This window comes from Xenopus tropicalis, chromosome 9 (genome assembly GCF_000004195.4).
Source record: "Xenopus tropicalis strain Nigerian chromosome 9, UCB_Xtro_10.0, whole genome shotgun sequence".
Lineage (NCBI taxonomy): Eukaryota > Metazoa > Chordata > Amphibia > Anura > Pipidae > Xenopus > Xenopus tropicalis.
In genome coordinates, this window is record NC_030685.2 from 78,516,293 (window position 1) to 78,539,705 (window position 23,413).

Consider the following 23,413-nt stretch of genomic DNA (forward strand, 5'->3'; position numbering starts at 1 on the left):
ACACAGACAGACCGGCAGCTAAATATAAATATCCCTACACACTTGTTATGTGTTACAAACTCAATACAATTTCAAAACAATTTGTCTGAACAAAACAAGGCAAAAACTGTAACATTCAGGATATTTTAATAAAATGTATTGGCTTTTCTAGGAATACTTACCCTTTATTTAGTTTTCAGCTCTGACAATATAAGGACAGACACATTGTTTCCAATTATCTATCTATGTATCTATCTATGTATCTATCTATGTATCTATCTATCTATCTATCTATCTATCTATCTATCTATCTATCTATCACTATATCTACACTCAGAGCCAGGACAAGGCATTGCAGGCAGGGTGGCCAGGAACTAGGCAAGTATTAGTTAAAAAACACTTAAGCCCAGAGCCCTCCCCAGGGAGACAGGTTGCAATTGGTTAATAATGTTCAGTTCTGACTAAATTGCTGAATTCCAGATGCAGAGAATATCTGTCTCCCAGTACTCACGTAACCTGATTGGATTAGGACAAGCCCACGTCACAGTGCAAAGCTTTTTGACTGATGATTTAATTAGCCCCACTGTAGCCAGCTCTATGCTTTAGGAAACCCATCACAGATCTGCATATCCAGCCTCTTAATTACAAATAGGGAGTCAGCTCTGGGTGACATATGCCTTGTGCGAACATTAAATAAACACCAGCCAGTCACTGTCACCCTGCGCTGTGCATGCCGGGAACAAAGTGTCAGCTCTGCTGCCCAGCATGGTGATAATGATTATGATTTTGTTTCATCCGAAAATGAAATAAGATAAAGCAAATATCATTTCAGAAATAACAATAAACAGTAGAAATAATACTGCATAAAAAAAAAACGTCAACCGAAATCGAAATAATCGAGAAAAATGAAAAAAAATAAAATAAAATGATAATATGTAGATAAAAAAAAGCAGGAATCCAGCAGGAGATAGGGCAGCGGAACCGTTAGCAGGCAGCTTGCTGGAGAGATCTTCACTGGAGACCAGAGATCCTTCAAGAATTTCTGAAGAACTTTCGAGTTCCTTTAGGTTCTGGGATCTGCGATTGGGTGTAAAATGTTTTCAGCCCTTTGCATCCAGTAGGATTTAGTGACGGAGAGAATAATGCCAAGGAAGGGCTTGATGGCTGGGGAGGGGGGAGAAGAGAAGAGAGAGAAGAGGGGGGGTGAGGAGGAGGAGGAGGAGGGAGACAAGAGAGAAGAAGAAGAAGAAGAAGGGGGGTCGAGATGGAAAGGAGGGTGGAATTTCATTTCTTCCACTAAGCGTTTGCTGAGACTTCAAGGTATAATCTAACCCAGATCCTTTCTCACAGAGAAAAACTTGGTGATCACGTTTCTACATGATGCTCACGTTTGGTGCGCCTCAATTATCCCTCCTCAGAAAGATAGGTGGCGTGTGTGTCAGGGTCTCTCCTCTATACAACCCAGAGGAGAAAAGGCAAAAAATGTCATTAGGAGAAGCGTAACACGTCAGTCCGTCCCCAGGTTTGTGTTTCCTGGACTGGCAGAAAGAGATCAGTTCTTCCTAACCTGCCCAGCAGGAATAACGGTCCTTCCTCTACTACTCCTGCTCAGGCTTTACCCCATCTCCAGGAGCCTCACCTACTCTCCTTCTTCCATGCTTCTTGTCCCTTTGATTCCCAACTATTTCCCAGGACTTGCAAGGTATGAGCTTTACTTACTATTTTATTTTATTTCATATCTATTTATTCCTATCATAATAATAATAAACACAGGTAGCTGCCTGCCTACGGTTCCACTAAGGGAACTTCAGCGTAAACTTCCATAAACTTTACATTCGATTTTAACCTCAAACTTCACATCTTGTACCTGATTCTGCAGGTAAAAATAACAAATATGTATATATATATAGGTAAAAAAAGTCAACTTGCATCTGCGGGTTTTTGTTTTTTAATTTACCACCAAAACCCATCATTCAACTAAATACCCATTTTGTCAAATTCATTTTGAAATTCGTATGAAATTTCAATTACCTGCACATTTTTGCATTTGTTTCTCGATTATTTTCGAATTTGGTTAAGAGCAATTTTGTAGAAAAACCAGCAAACATTTTTCTGTTAATTTAGCAAGTTTCATTTCTGTCTTTTTTGGGGGGGTATTTTTTTTTTTTTTTTTGCTAAGTGTTACCTAACACCTAAGCTCTTGTGATTAAAGAAGGGGAAAAAAAAGAAGTGAAAGTTTTAGTTTGAATTCGTCTGCAGAAATCCAGAAGGGAAAAATCAGAATGTAGCTTTTTTTTTTATTTACCCCCCTATGTAATTGAATTTAATTAATACATCACATGGTAAATATGATAGCGTGAGATTATTGCACATTTGGGTCGTAAGTAAAATAACACCGAAATTCGGCCTCGAAATTTAATAAAAAAAAGAAAAGTTTGATCAGAAAGAAATTTGACAGCCCTGAATGGAAATGCAGTGGCCAATGTTGCTGGTTTAATGCCCTGTTGTTGTTTTTTTTTTGTATATTGCATGTATGTGTTTATTTCTGTAACACACAGCTGCCCCTGTATACACCTTTGTGTGGGTTGCTGTGTGTGTCTTGTTGTGTTTATACACAGCCTGTGGAATTTACATTTGTAAATCTTCATGTGACACTTTGGAAATGTTTGTCCTTAGCAGGAGAGATAGGAGAGGGGGGGGGACTGGTGTGCAGGAGTCAGAACAGGAGGTTCACCTCCATCACTAGGGGTAGGAGTTAATTGTCCTTGTTAAAAAAAATAACAGCCCCCCTATTTCCCCAGCTTAAACCCCCCCAAATAAGAGTCAGTAAAGATGGGCTTCATTTCTCAAGTTGAGTATCAGCCCTCCCCTCCATCCAGTCCCCCCCCTCACACTCACATTTTGACAGTGACTAATCTAAAAATATAACTTTTTTTTTTTGTATGTAGTTGACACCCCCCCCTAAAAAAGAAACCCTGCTAATTGTCCAAATCCCAGAATAACATCCCCCCGGATTATTATGCTTCTCTCCCCATGTTACAAGCAATGGTAAATGTCCTGTCTATGGGAATATGGACTGACAAACTGGGGGGGGGGGGGGGCAACAGGGTCCTGATTAGGGGAGATTGATCCTGAGTGGATTTGTGTACCCCCCCCCCAGATAGGGGAGCTAAAGGGAAAGTTACTGTAGGAGGTGGGGGGGTCTCCCCTATCTATTTCCTAGGAAGGATCCATCTGGGATCTACTTACCGTTGCTACCTTGTAACCGAAATATCCTTGCGAGTGGAATAAAAAGGTAGGAGAGAGGGGGGCAAGAGAGAGAGAGAGAGACGTGTGGCTGCTTTTCTGTAATATTTGGGGCATTCTTTGGCGCCCTGCTTTTTAAATGGGATCCACCAATGCCCACACATTGTTGCTGTGTTTGGTTGTTAGAGCCTGCGTGGTGCTGCCGATCCCCAGAGCCGAGTCCATGCGAACTGCCATCTGATCCCACTCTTATCAATGAAGCAAGAGATCATGGCGGATGGCCCCAGGTGTAAGAGGCGAAAACAAGCCAATCCGAGGAGGAAAAACGGTAAGAATCCCGGTCTCGTATTTACGCAGCGTTTTTTTTTGTTGTTGTTTGCGTCTTAACGCCTGTCGGTGCGCCTCCGGCTCCGGGCGGCGGCTGTTGCAGCTCAGGGCTGATGGCAGAGTTGGGGATCCCAGGGAAAGTGGGTGTCAGGGTAGGGCTTGCACCTTCCCTGGGTGCCCCTGTGACTTTACAAAGGGGTCGCTGAGCTTTGGGTCGGGGAAAGTTTCTGGCTGCTGAAAGTCTTCTCCTCACATAACGGTTTCTGTTCAGGCTTGACACCCACCCCAGGCTGCTTTCTCTTCCCAGTCCGGGGTAAGGGGGGTAGGAAGCAGGCTGAGATCCCTCTGTAGCAGTCGCAGGACCCTGGTCGCGGTGGTGAAGAAGGGAAGGAGCCCCGACAGCGCTACTGATAGCGGGCTGAGAAAGCTGACCCCCCCTTTCCTTTGTAAGACTCCAGTCCGGGCTGCTCTCCCAATAAACTCGACCCCCAGTCCCAGCAAATGCAACCGGGGCTGAAGCGCTGGAGTTAAGCAGCAAACTGGAGCCCCCCTAGCAGCTCCCAAGCCCCTTACAATGGAGCTGAACCCCCCAGTGAAGAGAAGGAGGCAGCAGCCCCTGTCTGAGAGGCAGAGTTCTCCCCAGCCCTACAGGCTGAAGCAGCCACACTACTCCCCAGCCCTACAGGCTGAAGCAGCCACACTTCTCCCCAGCCCTACAGGCTGAAGCAGCCACACTACTCCCCAGCCCCACAGGCTGAAGCAGCCACACTTCTCCCCAGCCCCACAGGCTGAAGCAGCCACACTACTCCCCAGCCCCACAGGCTGAAGCAGCCACACTTCTCCCCAGCCCCACAGGCTGAAGCAGCCACACTTCTCCCCAGCCCCACAGGCTGAAGCAGCCACACTTCTCCCCAGCCCTACAGGCTGAAGCAGCCACACTACTCCCCAGCCCTACAGGCTGAAGCAGCCACACTACTCCCCAGCCCTACAGGCTGAAGCAGCCACACTACTCCCCAGCCCTACAGGCTGAAGCAGCCACACTTCTCCCCAGCCCCACAGGCTGAAGCAGCCACACTTCTCCCCAGCCCCACAGGCTGAAGCAGCCACACTTCTCCCCAGCCCCACAGGCTGAAGCAGCCACACTTCTCCCCAGCCCCACAGGCTGAAGCAGCCACACTACTCCCCAGCCCTACAGGCTGAAGCAGCCACACTTCTCCCCAGCCCTATTGGGGTAAGCAGGAAGCATTCTCCCCAGCCCTATAGGGTTAAGCAAGCAGCATTCTCCCCAGCCCCACAGGCTGAAGCAACCACACTTCTCCCCAGCCCTATAGGGTAGAGCAGGCAGCACAGGGTTAGGCAGGCAGCCTTCTCCCCTGCCCTATAGGGTTAAGCTAGCAGACTTCTCCCCAGCCCTATAGGGATAAGCTAGCAGACTTCTCCCCAGCCCTATAGGGATAAGCTAGCAGACTTCTCCCCAGCCCTATAGGGTTAAGCAAGCAGCATTCTCCCCAGCCCTATAGGGTTAAGCAAGCAGCCTTCTCCCCGGCAGGCAGCCACAGGGTTAGGCTGGCTATATCCTCCCCAGCCCTAGTATTAGGCAGAGTTCTCCCCCAGCCCAACAAGCAGAATCCCCCCTAACCCCACTGGGCTATGGAGGCTGTATAGGCTGAATCTGACCCCAGTAGCTCCCAGTCCCAGTCTCAGTCCAAGCTTGATCCTCTCAGGGAGCTCCCACTACCACAAGGGAAGCTTGTAACCCCCCCAAGCAGCTCCCCTCTCTTTGCAGCAGCTCCGACTCCTGTGGGGTTCCAGCCAGGGCTTTGCTGGGTGTTTGTCACCATCTCCCCAAGCCCTTCATCGTTATGTGAGGAGGAGGAGGAGTGGGATACACAGAAGCTCTAGGGGTTCTGCTTCACAGAGCAGCCAAGTAATCTGGGGTTTCCCCCCCCCAAAAGCAACCCAAGCAGATGACTGACTTTATTTTATGGATTGAGAGCGCAAACTGAGCGCAAGTGACAGTATTTGTGCCCCAGTGTCAGGGAGCATCAGCCTGTATGGTATGTTCCATGGTGGGGGGGTTTAGCCTGGGAATGGGCCACTTGTCAGCCTATTGCAGTGCCACAAAGTGCCCCAGTGCTCTCAGCACTACTTCTCCCCCTCTTCAAGTCCAACTTTGCAGCCACTACAACTGGCAACTGAATGGCTCTAAACTTCAGCCTTGGTGACTGGTGTGTGTGTGTGTGTTAGGAGTTGTCCTTGGCAATGAAGGGGTTAAACACCCCCTAATGAATCAATCTGGTAGAATGGGGGGGCACCCTGGAAACCCATTCATCATACTGTGTCCTTACCCCCCCACTCCCTGTATTGGAACTGGTTGTGCAAAGTGTTGTGCCATATGGTGAAGTGATAGAATTTGGTTTTTTTTGGGGGGGGGGGGGGTTCTTTTTCTTATTTATAAAAAAATATATACAATTTCCTAAAGTCTGGACATTTCCACTTCGGACTATCAGTTTCCCCCATCCCTTGTCTGTCATTCCTTAAGGTGGTCCATGGTAGACAAGACCTCCCATTCCTGTCGAGGCTACAATTACATATAATATCCCTCTCCCCCCCCCAACCCCCATTATTAAATGCTGGTTATTGATTTTTTTTTTTCTCTGCTGAGATTTCCCTGCCTTTGCTAAAACTTCTTGCAAAAAAAAAAGGGGGGAATCGAGAAAACAGCAAAAAATATATGTTTTTATTTTTAAAATGTAAACTTTGTTGGATAAAGATCTCCTTACACCCCCACAAGCCCCTTCCATTCTGCTGTGGGGGGTCCCTGACATGCTGCTCAGAATTATTAGTGTCTAAAGTGTAACATTCGCTCTGTGATCAAGTTACATGTTTTGTCCGAAATGTCTAATTTTTCCGTCACGAAAATCCGATAGTACAGGGTTTTAAAGACCCCCCCCCCAACAAATGGCTTTATAAATGTTTTATTATTATATGAGAAAGGACAGTGTTGTCTTGTTATAATTATAACTAAAACTGTCTGGAAATCACTACAGACTTTTCGAGCAGTTTCTTTTTAATTGTATCCAACAAATTCTCACAGATTTCATTTCGAAACATTCCTTACTTTTTTTGTGGGGGGGGGGGGGTTGTCTTTACAAAGATGATTATACAGAATTTAAACGTGCTTCTTTCGATCTCATAGAAGCATTATTGGTGGCAAAATCGTGTTAAATAAAGTGATTAAAAAAATGAGAATCAACCCCCCCCCCCCCCCCCCCATGTAATTGTGCAATGAAATAGATGAGTATAATATACAAGAATTTGTTGTTTTAGGAGCAGAGGAAATAGAATGTAAAGGCAAAGCAAAACGGTGGAATGGATTATTTAGGATAAAAAGAGGATTCGTGCGTTTTATGCGTAAATTCGAATTATTTGTGAGGTTATTTAATGGTGGCGGTGATGTTACCTATGAAGGGATCGCTTGTAGGATGAATGCCCTGGTTATTTTGCTAGATGAGTCTAATTGATGAGGAGTGTTGGGAAAGTTAACAGAAAATTAATGTTTTGTGACAATTAATATAAGGAAATCTGAGCAGTTTATGGGAAATCGAGGGGGCAACAGATTTGTCAGATGATTTTGTCTCCTGTCTGAAAGTTTCTATCAGTTTCCTCCAAGGGGGGAAACGAAATCCTTCTTTTCCCAGATCCCCCCCTCCATCCCTAGATCATTAGCAGAACCCGTTATCAGAAGGGGCTAGCAGTGGGGCAGGACAGTTAGCCAGCCATTCCAGATAAAAGAACTGTCTTTTGCACTTTTATCAGCTTGAAAAGCCCCCCCAGCCATTTCGTTTGTATCCCCCTAAGAAATAAGAAGCGATTTAGTTACACAATAAAAAGCATCTGAATATACAAATTCAGATTGCGATGTAAACCGTTATTTTTTTTTTAATTGATCCACATCTTTTATTTTATTTGTACAACTTTGTATTTTGTAAGCCAAAGTGATAGGTGGCTTGGCAGAAGAGCTTACACTTTAGTGCGTGGATACCCCGGACCAGGGTAAATTATAAATTAGAAGGGCAAAAAAAAAAATAAAGGAAAAGAGAAGAAAAACACAATTCAGATCTGTCATTATGAACAGAAGGGAACCATCCAAGCCATAGCGAGTATTATTGATCTCTGAGCTTTGATCTCTCTCTCTCGTCTTAGGATGTTTTGTCTTCAGTATCAGACACAACTGGAGTTACAGCTTCATCCCTAGAAACGAAATCCCGCAGATTTTGCCCATTTTGCCCCCCTATTTGGGATTTTTATATTGAGAATATAGATCCTTACTAAACGATTTGCATTGCAGCAGTGAACCATGGTCGTGTTCCTGGCAGCAACCAGATTATTTTTCTTTTTATCTATTTGTATTTATACAATTTTATCGTGTGTATCAAATAGAATTTTTTTTTTGGGGGGGGGGGTGTTGGTTATTTTTTTCCCACTGTATTGATAAATGAACAAAATAATTCTTTGCGCTGTGATTGAGGATGTAAATGGAGTTAAGGAAGGAAATATCAGTTTATTGTGCAGTTAATTTGTGGCAAAGAAATAAGAAGGAAAGAGAGAAAGAAATGAAAGAAATGAAAGAAAGAAAGAAAGAAAGAAAGAAAGAAAGAAAGAAAGAAAGAAAGAAAGAAAGAAAGAGCTTGTTGATCGTAACCTCTGTGGAATATTTTGGGTTCAGTCAGTTTGTAATCCCAGCAGAGCTTTGCAAGTCATTTAGAAAGAGGCCAGTACCAGAGTGGGGGCAGTTTACAGGCAAATGCTCAGTGACCCCTAAGGTAGGAAGGCATGGGGATTGGAGCAGCCCTGCATTCACCCTAAGTGCCACACAATATTCTCCTTGGAACACTTTCCTTGGACATTATTCCTATTCAAAGGTGCATTTTTCCAACTCTTCACCCCCCCCCCCCCCAGCCTTTATTTTATCCTACCCCCCCTGCACCCTGGCTTTGCGAGGTAGTCACAGTTTTATGCCTGTCAAACAGAAGAAGAAGGAGGGAAAAAAAAACCCCAGTGCAGGTTTGCAGCAGTCAGACAATTGATTGTCTGCTCTAATGTGTTTCATTTACATGTTTATAACGTCAATAGCGCTGGGCACCCACCACCCCATTCATGGCAGCATTCCCACAAGGGTGCAATTGTCTGAATAGCCCAGGCACAGACACCTATTCTCACTGCTGTGTATGGGGTCCTGCCTTTTTTTTTTTTTTCTTTTTAAGGAAATGAGGGGGGAATAAAAGAGGATTTGAAAGTAGAGATTGCAAACCCTAACTTCTGTGTTTCAGCTAAAAAGGCTGATGACATGTAATAATGTATATATATATATATATATATATATATATATATATATATATATATATATAAAGTAAATGAATATATATAGATGAATAGTAAGAATGGATAGATGATAGATAGATAGAATTCGTAGGGTATTTGTACATAGATTACATGGATACATAGATGACACTTAATCATATTTATATAGCAAAGAAAGAATATATATATATATATATATATATATATATATATATATATATATATATATATATATATATATATATATATGTATATATGTATATATATAGATGATAGATAGATATAGATAGATAGATATGTACAGAAAGGATGGATAGATTATATTATTTGTAGACAGAGACAGAGAGAGATGGATAAGTAGATGGCAATTTGTGCTTCTCTAACATGATTAGGTGAACCACATTTGTATAATCTATCTATCTATCTATCTATCTGTCTGTCTGTCTGTCTGTCTGTCTGTCTGTCTATCTATCTATCTATCTATCTATCATCATCTATCTAGTCTTTCTTTGCTATATAAATATTAAGTGTCATCTATGTAATTGATGTACAAATACCCTACCAATACTATATCATCTATCTATCTATCTATCTATCTATCTATCTATATCTATCTATCATCTATATATCTATCTATCTATCTATCATCATCTATCTATCTAATCTATCTATCTATCTATCTATCTATCTATCTATCTATCTATATGCGTCTATAAGCCAGTAGCACTTTTACAACAGAGTTTATACTGTATGATAAAGCCCAGAGTACAACCAACTGTGGCGCAACCTGATCCATGATGGATACACTGTATCACTCTGGTTCGTTGCGTTCCCATGGGTTTATCCATTCATCCCTCTCACCCTGATCTGTATGTATGGATTAATAGACTTGTGTGTGTGTCTGTACCAGTGATCGTTTCGATATTAAGAGGCTGGTGTTACTAAAGTTAACGCAGGACAGCCCCCCCCCCTCCCCATAGTCAGAGATGCCCACCAAGCATTGATGGGGTGGGGGTTGTACAGTTATATATGCTATAGTGCAATATATATTATATATATGCGCAAATTACAAAGCCCGGAATTCTCCGCTAATTGCGCTGGGAGTTGTAGTTTCCCCAGAGCTGATGGAATTCGTGTATCTAGTGGGTTGCTCTGTCATATATTTTTTGTTTTATATTTGTGAATAAGTAGAAAAAAAGGGGGGGGGGGATTTAGGGGTGTAGTGTTACTAAAGTTACTGCAGTGTAGACGCCCCCCCCCTCCAGAGTCAGAGATGCCCACCAAGCATTGATAGGGTGGGGGTTGTTGCTTAAATGCTATAGTGTAATATTTATATATATTTATATATATGCGCAAATTACAACGCCCGGAATTCTCCGCTAATTGCGCAGGGAGTTGTAGTTTCCCTATAGCTGGCTGATGGAATCCGTGTATTTAGTGGGTTGCTCTGTGATATATACAGGTAGAAAAAGGGGGGGTTTAGGGGTGTAGAGGTCCCATCTTCCCATCTGCCTATTGGTCGGTGGGTGCAAAGTTTTGGATTTAGCAGCAGCAGCGACTTTATGGAGGAGGATGAGGTCTGGGGGGATAGTGATTGGTTTATTGGGCACAAAGCTGGGGTACCCCGGGCTGGCAGCGCCACTTTCCTACATACAGCGCTAGCGGCACCCACAGGAGCGCAGAGTCGAGGGCTATCGCTGCCTGTGTGTGCGTCTATGTGCGATTTCACTTTCGCTCATATCAGTGCTGACCTGAATGCCTTTCATATCTGATCCGCTGTGTCTCTCCCAGTAAACATCCCCTCGGGGGCAGAACAAAAGAAAAAGACTTCTCTTCTCCTTCTTAATCACAATTCAGCCCTTTCACCGCCGGCAGGCTACATTTGCATTCTGCTACACAGAGATGAAAAGGGGGAGAGAGAGAAACAGAGAGAGAGAGAGAGAGAAAAGGAGAGAGGGTGGGGGGTGGGGGTGGTGGTAAAAAAAAAAAAGGCAAAAGGGTGGAGGAGGCAGAGTAAAATAACTGAGGTGTTTGTGGTTGTTTGTTGGGCTTCCCCTAGTTACCAGCCTTATATAGCTGCCTGGCAGGGGGATAGAGTTACCACATTGGTACTATTCATGGGCATTGCCTTAACACTAGGGCTACTAAGTGTCAGGTTCTGCTGCCTGCCAGCACCCACTTCCCTCACTGTGTCTGTAACTCCTCAGCCTTCATTAAAGGGTTAACAGGATAGATTGCAAGCTCTGCTGCTCAGGGAGAATGTATGTATGTACAGGTACGGGACCCATTATCCAGAATGCTCGGGACCTGGGGTTTTCTGGATAAGGGGTCTTTCCGTAATTCATATCTTCTATCTAAACTCTGTTAAAAAATGATTTAAACATGAAATAAACCCAATATGGCTGTTCTGCCCCCAATAAGGGGTAATTATATCTTAGTTGGGATCAAGTACAGGTACTGTTTTATTATTACAGAGAAAAGAGAATCATTTAACCATTAAATAAACCCAATAGGGCTGTTCTGCCCCCAATAAGGGGTAATTATATCTTAGTTGGGATCAAGTACAGGTACTGTTTTATTATTACAGAGAAAAGGGAATCATTTAACCATTAAATAAACCCAATAGGGCTGTTCTGCCCCAATAAGGGGTAATTATATCTTAGTTGGGATCAAGTACAGGTACTGTTTTATTATTACAGAGAAAAGGGAATCATTTAACCATTAAATAAACCCAATAGGGCTGTTCTGCCCCAATAAGGGGTAATTATATCTTAGTTGGGATCAAGTACAGGTACTGTTTTATTATTACAGAGAAAAGGGAATCATTTAACCATTAAATAAACCCAATAGGGCTGTTCTGCCCCCAATAAGGGGTAATTATATCTTAGTTGGGATCAAGTACAGGTACTGTTTTATTATTACAGAGAAAAGGGAATCATTTAACCATGAAATAAACCCAATAGGGCTGTTCTGCCCCCAATAAGGGGTAATTATATCTTAGTTGGGATCAAGTACAGGAACTGTTTTATTATTACAGAGAAAAAGGAAACCATTTGTAAAAATGTGAATTATTTGATTAAAATGGAGTCTATGGGAGGTTGCCTTTCCGTAATTCGGAACTTTCTGGATAATGGGTTTCCGGATAAGGGGTCCGATACCTGTATATCTTTATTTATAAAGTGCTACTTATGTACGCAGTGCTGTACAGTAGAATACATTAATACAAACAGGGGGTTATTAAGATAATAATAGATAAATACAAAGTATTACAATAAATACAGATAAATACAAGATACAGTTGCAATAAGTTAAGAGTCAAAGACACAAGAGGATGGAGGTCCCTGCCCCGTAGAGCTTACAATCTATATGAGGGAGAATCATCGAGAAAGGAATTCGGCGCAGGCCGCTGCTTGGCTTAATTGAATTATCGTTACCAATGCCGAAGCCTTCGGATTATATAATTGGGAATAGGAAGGGCCTTTAGTGCCGGAGGGGCCCCTGGGCAAGGGCTCTGCGTGGGGGCCCCTGTATTTATAAGGCGGTTGCTGAATTATAGCATTCCCCAGCTGTCAGCGGAGGCTGGAAGCTGCACTTCACAAACTGCTGGAGGGTTAAGGGATTTACAGGCTGCCTGTCATGTTGCCTTACTATATACACCATCCCAGAGCTGCGGCCTCTTCCCATGGAATAACTTTGCCTTATTATACACACTGTCCCACAGCCTGTATGTGGCTTATAGCTTATAACGCTTACAGCTACACTGTCTGACACCATCGCACCTTTCTATGCACCCTGTACCCACAGCCACATCTCATTCTGCCACCTCACCTTGCCTTGCTATTGCCTTGCTATTCACACTGTCCCAACAGAGTCACACTGGGACCCCGGGGCCCACCAGCCTTAGACCCTAGACCCACTCTATAAACTATTATTCCTCCTTTCCTCGCCCAACCTCTTTATTCTCCTAGTCTCTTATTTACACGCTAGCATCTATTCTTCCATCCCAGAAATAAAGAATAACCATGAAACAGGCCAAATGATCAGGAGCAGGAGGGCCCACTTACCCCTGGGCCTACTGGGAGTTTTCCTGGTATCCTGATAGGCCAGTCCGACACTGTTTCCCACACTCATAACCCATACCCCCCCATACACTATTTTGCCTTACTATACACAATATACATATATAACACACTCATTGTAATAGTACATATTTATATTAGTGCTTGGGTGTTCACCATAGGGAAGCCACCATTTATTATCTGAGCAATATCTATTTACAAAGGTTTTTTTTTTTATTTTTTTTAAAATGACTCCAAGCCCCTAAAAGCAGCAGCTGCCGGGCCCGTTCCTCTGTTTAATGGGAGGTTTATTTATAAACCCATTCTGCTTACGGAGGACTATTTAAGCTCAGACCTGTCACATAGGAGCTGAGGGCTGGGTGTAACCTGTACCAATGCCGGGCTTAATGGGGCAACTCTGGGGGGTGAATTCCCGCATACGAGGGGGGTGTTTGGCATCCTGATCTATATACTGAAATATCCAACCATTCTTATATAATGGAATGGTTGTACTTTTATATCAGCCCGCCCCTGCCCTGGGCCTATTCTGCCCTACCCTAAGCGGCCTTGGCAGCCCTGACTGGGCACATAAGTGGCATGTTTGTCACAATAATCCTAATTTGCTTCAAATGTCTTGTTACTATAACAAAGTATCTGGTATCTGGCAAGGCTTCCTGACTCAGCTTTTTATGACAGTTACTAAACAGAGTCCTTTATATGACATTATGATTTAAAACCTGGGATATTCTCATCCCCCAAATTTTCCTTTTCAAAATAATGTTAACTTTAATGTTTCGCATGCGCTTCTAATTAGTACTGGGGAGTGTCCTGTTTGTAAATATATGTAATTTCACTTTATGGAACTGCTGTGGTGTTTCTTCCTTGGCTTTGCTAAGTTTTCTTAACTCGTTCCCAAGTTGGTAAAAATTCTAGTAATATAGGATCTGTGCCACTGTGACAGAATGCTCTGTTATACAGATAGCTAGAATCTCAGCCATAAAGCAGGGCTGGACTGCTGCTTACAATGGGGGGGATCAGATAGGATCTGTGCCACTGTGACAGAATGCTCTGTTATACAGATAGCTAGAATCTCAGCCATAAAGCAGGGCAGGACTGCTGCTTACAATGGGGGGATCAGATAGGATCTGTGCCACTGTGACAGAATGCTCTGTTATACAGATAGCTAGAATCTCAGCCATAAAGCAGGGCTGGACTGCTGCTTACAATGGGGGGGGATCAGATAGGATCTGTGCCACTGTGACAGAATGCTCTGTTATACAGATAGCTAGAATCTCAGCCATAAAGCAGGGCTGGACTGCTGCTTACAATGGGGGGGATCAGATAGGATCTGTGCCACTGTGACAGAATGCTCTGTTATACAGATAGCTAGAATCTCAGCCATAAAGCAGGGCAGGACTGCTGCTTACAATGGGGGGATCAGATAGGATCTGTGCCACTGTGACAGAATGCTCTGTTATACAGATAGCTAGAATCTCAGCCATAAAGCAGGGCAGGACTGCTGCTTACAATGGGGGGATAGGATCTGTGCCACTGTGACAGAATGCTCTGTTATACAGATAGCTAGAATCTCAGCCATAAAGCAGGGCAGGACTGCTGCTTACAATGGGGATCAGCACACATTCTTGCACTGAGAAATTATCTCTCTGATCATTTGGCTGCTGCTTTTCTAAACTGTAGCTAGGCACAAATACAGGACTTTGGCTCTATTTTGTATCAGGGGGGGGGGGCTCCCAACTCCCCGCGTACCTTGGGATTTACCTTGGGACAATGTTGGCGGCAGCTGAGATGTTACACGTTGGAAAGGAGCATGTGACAGAGATTTCTCATTTGTTCCCAGAAGATTTAGGAACCTTGGTACAAAAAGGGATTATCCCTACACCTTCATCCCCCCCCCCCTTCCTGTTATCCCCATGACCCAAGCTATGAAGGATTTAGGCAGATTTACTTCAGTAAACACCTTTGGACAGTCGGAAAGGGGGGTGTAGGGTTGTGCTTTCAAAGGGAGGCTTTTGTTAAGTGAGGTTCTTGGATAATACTTTACCAGGCAGCTGTGATATTAACCTTGCGAGCAATGGCCGGCGCTTAACTCTTTGTGTCGGGGAAGCACTTTCACTGGGGGAGATAAGATCTGCCTTGTATTGAGCCTTCCCAGAATGAACCATTCACAAGGAGATGGGGGGGGGGGATATAATGCCCAGTCCAGTTCTGACTCCATAATAACCCTATCCCTCCCTGTGTCTGCAAAGCATTAGTGAGCAGTGGGTATCAGGTCTTCCCAGCGGGAAGAGGCCAACTGAGATCCCAGCTCCAGACTCTACTACAAACTTCAATCAGTGCCGTCTGTCAGCAGACATGTCAATAGAACTAATTTCTGTTTCCTCCTGCAAGATACTAAGCGGCGGATAAAGCTCCAGCGCTGCTCGGTCGTGTTCTGCTGTTTTGGCTCCAGTTGGTAGCGGTTCAGCAGTTCTAGGGTTAAGTTATAAGAATGTTTTTGGAAAATGTGGACCAGTCTGGTTGCCCCCTTCCTATGGCCTATGACCCTGATATCCCCCTGGCTGTAGGTAGGAGCCTCTGTAGGCTATTTGCCGCCCCTTAGTGCCACCTGAGATAGGTTTCTATCTTGTACACTGAGTAGGTGAGGGCTGTGCCCTTATACCCTCCCCGGCCCAGGAATAGCCTGCCAGTTCTGTGATTTCACTGTATCTCCATAGAGGCCGATGGCAGCCAACTGTGACACAACAAGTTGATGGCGTTCCAGCCCCTAGTGTAAACCGACCCCTGCATGTTAGTAGGGAAAGCTGTTTCTTGCACGCAGTCGTTACAATCAGATGACAGAGGCTCCAACGCTGTGTTCTTTTAGGAGTTAACAGTGATAATTCATTGAATGCTGAAAGCAATGGCATAGGGACAGTACTGATCATTTTGGCACAGAAGGGGTTACCTTGACAAAAACTTAGGTACAATAACAACCATTCTGGCACTGACAGGGTTACCTGGACAAAGACTTATGTACAGTACTAACCATTCTGGCACTGAAGGGGTTACTTGGACAAAGACCTAGGTCCAACACTGACCATTCTGGCATTGAAGGGGTTACCTGGACAAAGACTTATGTACAGTACTAACCATTCTGGCACTGAAGGGGTTACTTGGACAAAGACAGGTACAGTACTGCCCATTCTGGCACCGAAGGGGTTACTTGGACAAAGACTTAGGTCCAGTACTGACCATTCTGGCATTGAAGGGGTTACTTGGACAAATACTTAGGTCCAGTACTGACCATTCTGGCACTGAAGGGGTTACTTGGACAAAGACAGGTACAGTACTGCCCATTCTGGCACCGAAGGGGTTACTTGGACAAAGACTTAGGTCCAGTACTGACCATTCTGGCATTAAAGGGGTTACTTGGACAAAGACAGGTACAGTACTGCCCATTCTGGCACCGAAGGGGTTACCGGGACAAAGATTTAGGTACAGTACTGCCCATTCTGGCACTGAAAGGGTTACCTGGACAAATGCCCTAGGTACAATACTGACCGTTCTGGCACTGAAAGGGTTTACCCAGGTAACCCCTTCAGTGTCAGAATGCTCAGTACTGTACCTAGGTCTTTGCTTTCAGCATTAAACCAGTTAACACTGTGGGTGCCAGATGATCTGTATCACTCAGTAAACCAAAGGAAATGATATTATTGCAAGCCAGGAGTCATATGGTTAATGTTCTTATTTACACAACAGAAGTTCTAGAATAAAAAAAAGCTATATCTATGTCCATGTTATTCAGCAGAGTGCTTGGCTGAGGATTCTGGGAAATGTAGTTCCTCTGGGGGCTAAACAACTTTGATTTAACCCATAGGAATCACACCCCCCAGTGGTTAAAGTTTATGTAGTTAAATATAACCCAATACAATGGGGGGGTTCTGGGCTTATCGGTGTCCCGGAACCCAAGGGACAGGTGCTGCTTTATTGGTTTAGAGAATGATTTCCTTATTTAGTTATAGAGTGCAGGCGTCGGGAGCAGGCAGCCGGGTGTGAAAAGTACAGAGTTGGAGACATGACAGAATTAAAGGTGTCTGATATGTTGTTACACCTTGTGTCAAGCAGCCAGATCCCTTTTGTCACTGCCTCCTGGTGATTTGACGGAGCACATTTACTTCCCTTCTAGGTGATACAGCAGTTTTCGGGTTGAGTTATAAATACAGTCACCCCTCCACCTCCTCCCATTGCAAGTCATTCTGATAAATGCCTCCGTTTAACTCTTCCCATGCCAGGGAGCTCGGCGGCACGTACTCGAGTACATTTTTGTATAGCTCGGTGGTATTGAGTTTATATTGTATTGTCTGTATACAGGATTTATATCCATACAGAGTGAATAAAGTACCCCCTATTGTCACATATAAGGATATTATAAGTCAGCCAGGAGTTCCATGACTATATAAAAGCACGAGGCCGAAGGCCTCGTGCTTTTATATAGTCATGGAACTCCTCTGTGACTTCTAATATCCTCATATTTTACAATAGGGGGTTCTTTATTATAATATACAAGTTTTAGTGAGTCATGTGACAGAAATGACATCACTTAACTCCGATTATAACTGATGAAATCACTAAGCGCCGTTTATAAGGATATCATTTACAGTTTGGTCCCATAAGGAAGTGATCAAACTGTTTATTATGTACAGGTATGGGATCCCTTATCCTTTCCTTTTTTCTCCCCTGTAATAATAAAACAGTACATTTTACTTAATCCCAACTAAGATATAATTACCCCTTATTGGGGGCAGAACAGCCCTATTGGGTTTATTTAATGGTAAATGATTCCCTTTTCTCTGTAATAATAAAACAGTACCTGTACTTGATCCCAACTAAGATATAATTACCCCTTATTGGGGGCAGAACAGCCCTATTGGGTTTATTTAATGGTTAAATGATTCCCTTTTCTCTGTAATAATAAAACAGTACCTGTACTTGATCCCAACTAAGATATAATTACCCCTTATTGGGGCAGAACAGCCCTATTGGGTTTATTTAATGGTTAAATGATTCCCTTTTCTCTGTAATAATAAAACAGTACCTGTACTTGATCCCAACTAAGATATAATTACCCCTTATTGGGGGCAGAACAGTCCTATTGGGTTTATTTAATGTTTAAATGATTTTTAGTCATGGAGATCCAAATTACAGAAAGATCCCTTATCCAGAAAACCTCAGGTCACAAGCATTCTGGATAACAAGTCCCATACCTGTATATATAATATACATGAGCCATGCATAGACTGTAAGTGATATCCTTATAAACGATGCTTAGTGATGTCATCAGTTATTATCAGTGCTTATTGATGTCATTGGTGTCACATGACTCACTGAAACTTGTGTAGTATAAAAAAGAAAACATAAAGGATGGATTTTTGTACAGTAACCAAACTGCCCGAACTTGGTAAACTAGGCAATAGTTTGCCCCCACCTTGGTCCCACTTAGGTAAATTCGGCCCTTTCTATTTAGTTTGCCCTTTAAAATAGAAGAAGATCAGATGAAACAGCAATTCCTCATAATATTCCAATTCCTCCATGCTGCTATTCCAAGTCCCACGAGGCTAGAAACACAGAGCAAGCTGGCATTGACTGTCTGGTTGGCAGAAATACCATCTGTCAAATCATCCAATAATTAAGTGTTATGTTATTCGTATGAACAATCAAGCAGAATGTGTTTCTTCTCAAATGTAAGAAAAGGATGGTCGGAATTCCATTTGTTTCATGTGTTTAAGGTTACGGCAGAGAATTATACGGGGGCATTTGGTGTGGTCTTGCTTGGTGTGTAACTGGAGCAGAAGATGTTGCTGAACTTTATCTCCCAACTTCATTCAGCAGCTTGTTGGAAGGGGGGGGGGGGGGTGGCACTTGTTATAACCCTCTGGTTAATGGTCACATTCGGAGCATATCTAGAGCTGGCAGCCAAGGAAAGGCAATATAGTGTTGGACACAGAGATATAACGATATGGTATAGGGGTGGAATGGTTATATAATGTTGGCCAGTCAGATATTAAGACATGATATAGGGAAGGAATGGTTATGTAGTATTGGCCTGTCAGATATTAGGACATGATATAGGGAAGGATTGGTTATGTAGTGTTGGCCTGTCAGATATTAGGACATGATATAGGGAAGGATTGGTTATGTAGTGTTGGCCAGTCAGATATAAGACATGATATAGGGAAGGAATGGTTATGTAGTGTTGGCCAGTCAGATATAAGACATGATATAGGGAAGGAATGGTTATGTAGTGTTGGCCAGTCAGATATAAGACATGATATAGGGGACGTGTGGTTATGTAGTGTTGGCCAGTCAGATATAAGACATGATATAGGGGACGTGTGGTTATGTAGTGTTGGCCAGTCAGATATAAGGACGTAATATAGGGGAGGAATGGTTATGTAGTGTTGGCCAGTCAGATATAAGGACGTAATATAGGGGAGGAATGGTTATGTAGTGTTGGCCAGTCAGATATAAGGACGTAATATAGGGGAGGAATGGTTATGTAGTGTTGGCCTGTCAGATATTAGGACATGATATAGGGAAGAAATGGATATGTAGTGTTGGCCAGTCAGATATTAGGACATAATATAAGGAAGGAATAGTTTTGGAACTGTAGCTCCCAGCATCCATTTGGGAGTTGTAGTTTCATAGTTTTATATAGAGCAAAGTGGTAGTTGGCATCAAAGGGGTCCCTTGGTTGAATCTGGTCATAATATATATATCATCATACTCAGCCCTACAATTAGGGGTGTCATTTCTAAGGATGATGGGGTGATTAAGTCATCTCTACACTAAAGCAGCTGAGGAATGAACTGTTTTACTTGGACTCTTTCGACTTCTCAGAATTTGCTAATATTTCAGTTTTTTTTCATTTTCCAAATGAGGAAATTGGGTTTTCGAGCTGAACACCGCACTATGCCAGAAGGTGTGGAGTTTAACACATGTACAGTGTAGAAGTGCGAGGTGACCAAGGGCTTGCGAGAGACACCCAGACCACAAATGATACGTGTCAGTGAATTCTATCATTGGGCATCCAGCCACTGTGTTGTTTTTTTTTTTTTTGTGCTGTCAAACTGTGATGTGGAACAAACACTTCCTCTGGGAAAAGAGCGACAAATGTAAAGACATGGGGGTTTAAAGGGGAACATGCTCTCTAAAGAGAAAAGTCAAGTTTAATTCTAGTATTTGTTTCATTGCCTATAAGTATTGACTTGTGCCATGTGATATAGGTGAAGAAGTAAAGGCAAAAACACCTATATATGATGGACACCTACTACTGGCCAGTGACTAAACCCCTCTAGACCAGGCTTAAGGCCCACTGATCCTCTCCCAACAGGCCTACATAGGCCCACATTATGATCCAATCATTATCCTCGGGGGTCATCACAATTTGCAGAGATTAGAGTGACCTAGATCACGTGCTCCCTCTTTAGTGGATACTTTCTGTTGATAGTAAAGGCAACACTTTATCATATGGCTGCCAAGACAAGAGTAGTGGCCTGGTAATTAAACTAATGAAATATTCATTCCCAGTTACCTTTTCAGTGGTTTTTGCAAATCATTCCTGCTACGTTTACTGCTTCTGTTTCCCAGTGTAATGGTAACTTTGCATCTGCAATTAGAGCTAATTCTGACAGTTACAATATCTGAGGGATGGCAAACAGTGAGGAAGAAGTGCCGGGGGGGTGGGTTATTCCATGTGAAAAAAGCCCTTGTCTCTTTAACCTTGTTGGTCTATTCTCGCAGAGGTTACCTTTTTTCCGATGGTGCAAAATCGACTTGACATAACTGTTCATCAGTTTCAGGGTTTTCCCTGGAGGTATTTGCATCAGATCAGTCCAGTCAAGCTTCAAGTTGGAATTGGCAGGCCAGAAACTAACAGAGTAGGCGCTGGGAAAGAGACAGCCAAAACTGACAGCGGCAGAGTGAAAGACAGTTTGTCTCCAAGTACGGGGAAAGTATCAAGAACTCAACCCTGTCTTTTCAAGGGAAACAGCTTTACTAGTTTAGTAGCAGGATTTAGAAGAACATTCATTGCCCGAGCAGATATCTCAAGTGTCTATGCATAGACCTATTGCCTAAGGTCTTCTCCATAGAACTTAACAGATCAGTAGTTAGTAGAAGTGTTACCTGCTTGGCCAAGGCCTCAGGATAACAGAACCTTTACTTGACAATGGTTAAGCTAAATGGCACTGTGTTCTACAGCAAAGTCCAGAAGTAAGTAGAGATACAGTGTTTACCTGTGATGAGAAGTTGTAACCATGTGACTAAGACCAATAGTCTGTAAGTCTAGTAGGCTAAAGGGTGGACCTCCAAGAACTTGGATTCTAAGTCAGAATTGTCTTTGTAATTAGATACTAAGGAGGGGCTGTTGTCTGCAATGTCTCATCCACGTGACCGACCACAAAAACTACTAAAGGCTCCATCAGAGCGTTATCAGTTTAATCAGCTCCCCTTGTTTTTCTATGATTTGACTGCGAGGCCGCCTTACCTTTCTGCAGAATTATTGCAAACCTTTTTTTTTTTTTGTTTGAAAGAGAGTGAGAGCTGTTAATCTTCCTGGGAACACACACACACACACAAAAAAAAGAAAAAGTGGCCTTGCTCCGTCAGTAAAGAAAACACAACCTCGCTAGCATTAATTAAACCAGAATAAAATAAACATTTCCTTGAATAGTTGCACCGTTTAGCTTATTGTTTGCTTTATGATATCCTGAACCCAAAAAAAAAAAGAAAAGGAAAAAAAAATTCTTATTTTTTAAAGATTACAGACTCGGCACTTCAACTATTTGCCCAAAAAAAGGCATGGGAGGCAGAGTAAGGTTACCATTGTTTTAAGTCCATAAGCATTCGGCAATCGCATCCTAATATAAGAAGCAATTTCAGCAATTTTTTTTTTTCTTTAAAACCCTACGTCTCGGCCAGACATTGGCTAAAGTAAGACTTGCTTTCAAATAGTTTTTAGCCCTTTGTGTGACAGACATTAGCTGATCTGTTGATACCCATTCGACAGGCGCTGTTGAGCTAAATAACTGTGACGGCATAGTTTTGTTAAGCTGTGAACAAAGGCTCTCTGGCATCATCCGAAGTGCACACTGGTCTTGTCACAGTCCCCCCCACCCCAGTGATTTAATGCCCTGTTTATTCCTCGATATTAAAAACTTAAGTGGCGAACAATACATTTCAATATGCCACGTAGCAACTTTATTTCATCCTCGCCTCGGATATAAAGAGCAGGCATTGAGACGTCTATGCGATTTCCATAAACAATCAGCAAAAACAACACACAATAATAAAAAAAAACTTTGCATAGATCGCCTCCGGCCTCTCAGCTTTTATCCGTTATTTAAACTACAAAAAAATAGGGATTTTTATTTTTCAAGTCTTATTAGGGCGACAGATTTATTTTCCCTTTGATCATTTGTTAAAACTGATTATTTTGGGGATTTTGCTTATATAAAAATGTTGGCGTTATTTGCCAGCGTTGAAAATTGGTTTAGACTTAAAAAAAAAACGGACGAGCAGCATTCAAAGAGCATTTTTTCTTCTTCTTTTCTTTATCATCGAGAAACAATTTTACAAATAAACGTGGGTTGTTATGAAAGTTTTCACAATGGAGCATTGATGTCATTATTTTGCCATCAAGCCTGATCCGGCAGCTATGGCTTATGGAAGCGATTTGGGTATTCTATTTTTATATTCCAGTCGGTGAAAATATTTTGAAGTTGTTCTAGTGTTCCCTTTTACTTTTGATGTCACCTCAAGTGCTCAGGGCCATGGACGGTGGGATATATCTTGCTAATTCATAAATAGTTTCTCTTTAAATTAAGACCTGTTCTCACATTTTCCAAGTTAATTGAAGCGGGTAATCATAATAATAATAACAAGGGGGCCAGGGCATGTTTGAAGTTCTCACGTATAAGAAGGAAAATGGTGTAAAAAACCCCATTCTCATAGCCACTTAGCAACACTCTGACTTTATCTCTCGCCTTAATCTCCGGCTTCTCCCGATCCAACAGTACTCCTCTCCTTTTTTAATGGCCACAATTTATTTGAGATATTACAAATGTTTGTCGGTTTTAAACGTCTAGAACTGGGCAGCCGTACAAGAGAGGAAAAAAGTAGTGCTGAGACGCAGAGTGCATCAGATACTTTGGAACGTGAGAGCGGGAGAGGGATCCAGACGCAATAGTAATGGATCATCAATCAGAGCTTTATATCCAATAACAATCAATAAGCCTTAAATCACAAAGAGTGGGATGTCATTGGGAATCACTTAAGGCCTTTGTGCTTTTTTTTTATTTTTATGTAGACGAACTTGCTTGGAACGCTCAATCTTATATAACTTGGGATCCAATATGTGTTTATGGCTAAAGGTTTTGTTT

General features: G+C 42.8%; 1 protein-coding gene across 2 annotated transcripts in view; it reads left to right on the top strand.

Moving 5' to 3' along the window:
* Positions 1-1,262: 1,262 nt before the first annotated feature.
* The window catches only part of zeb2 (zinc finger E-box binding homeobox 2), a 120,169-nt gene continuing 98,018 nt past the window's right edge, over positions 1,263-23,413 (top strand). Inside the window, exons 1-2 of one of the 2 annotated variants that reach the window (XM_002936718.5) lie at positions 1,263-1,681; positions 3,412-3,553. In XM_002936718.5, coding sequence (XP_002936764.1) covers positions 3,481-3,553 — 73 coding nt within the window. In that variant the 5' untranslated portion in view covers positions 1,263-1,681; positions 3,412-3,480. The remainder of the gene's footprint in view (positions 1,682-3,411; positions 3,554-23,413) is intronic. The other variant, XM_012971006.3, reaches the window with a different exon arrangement.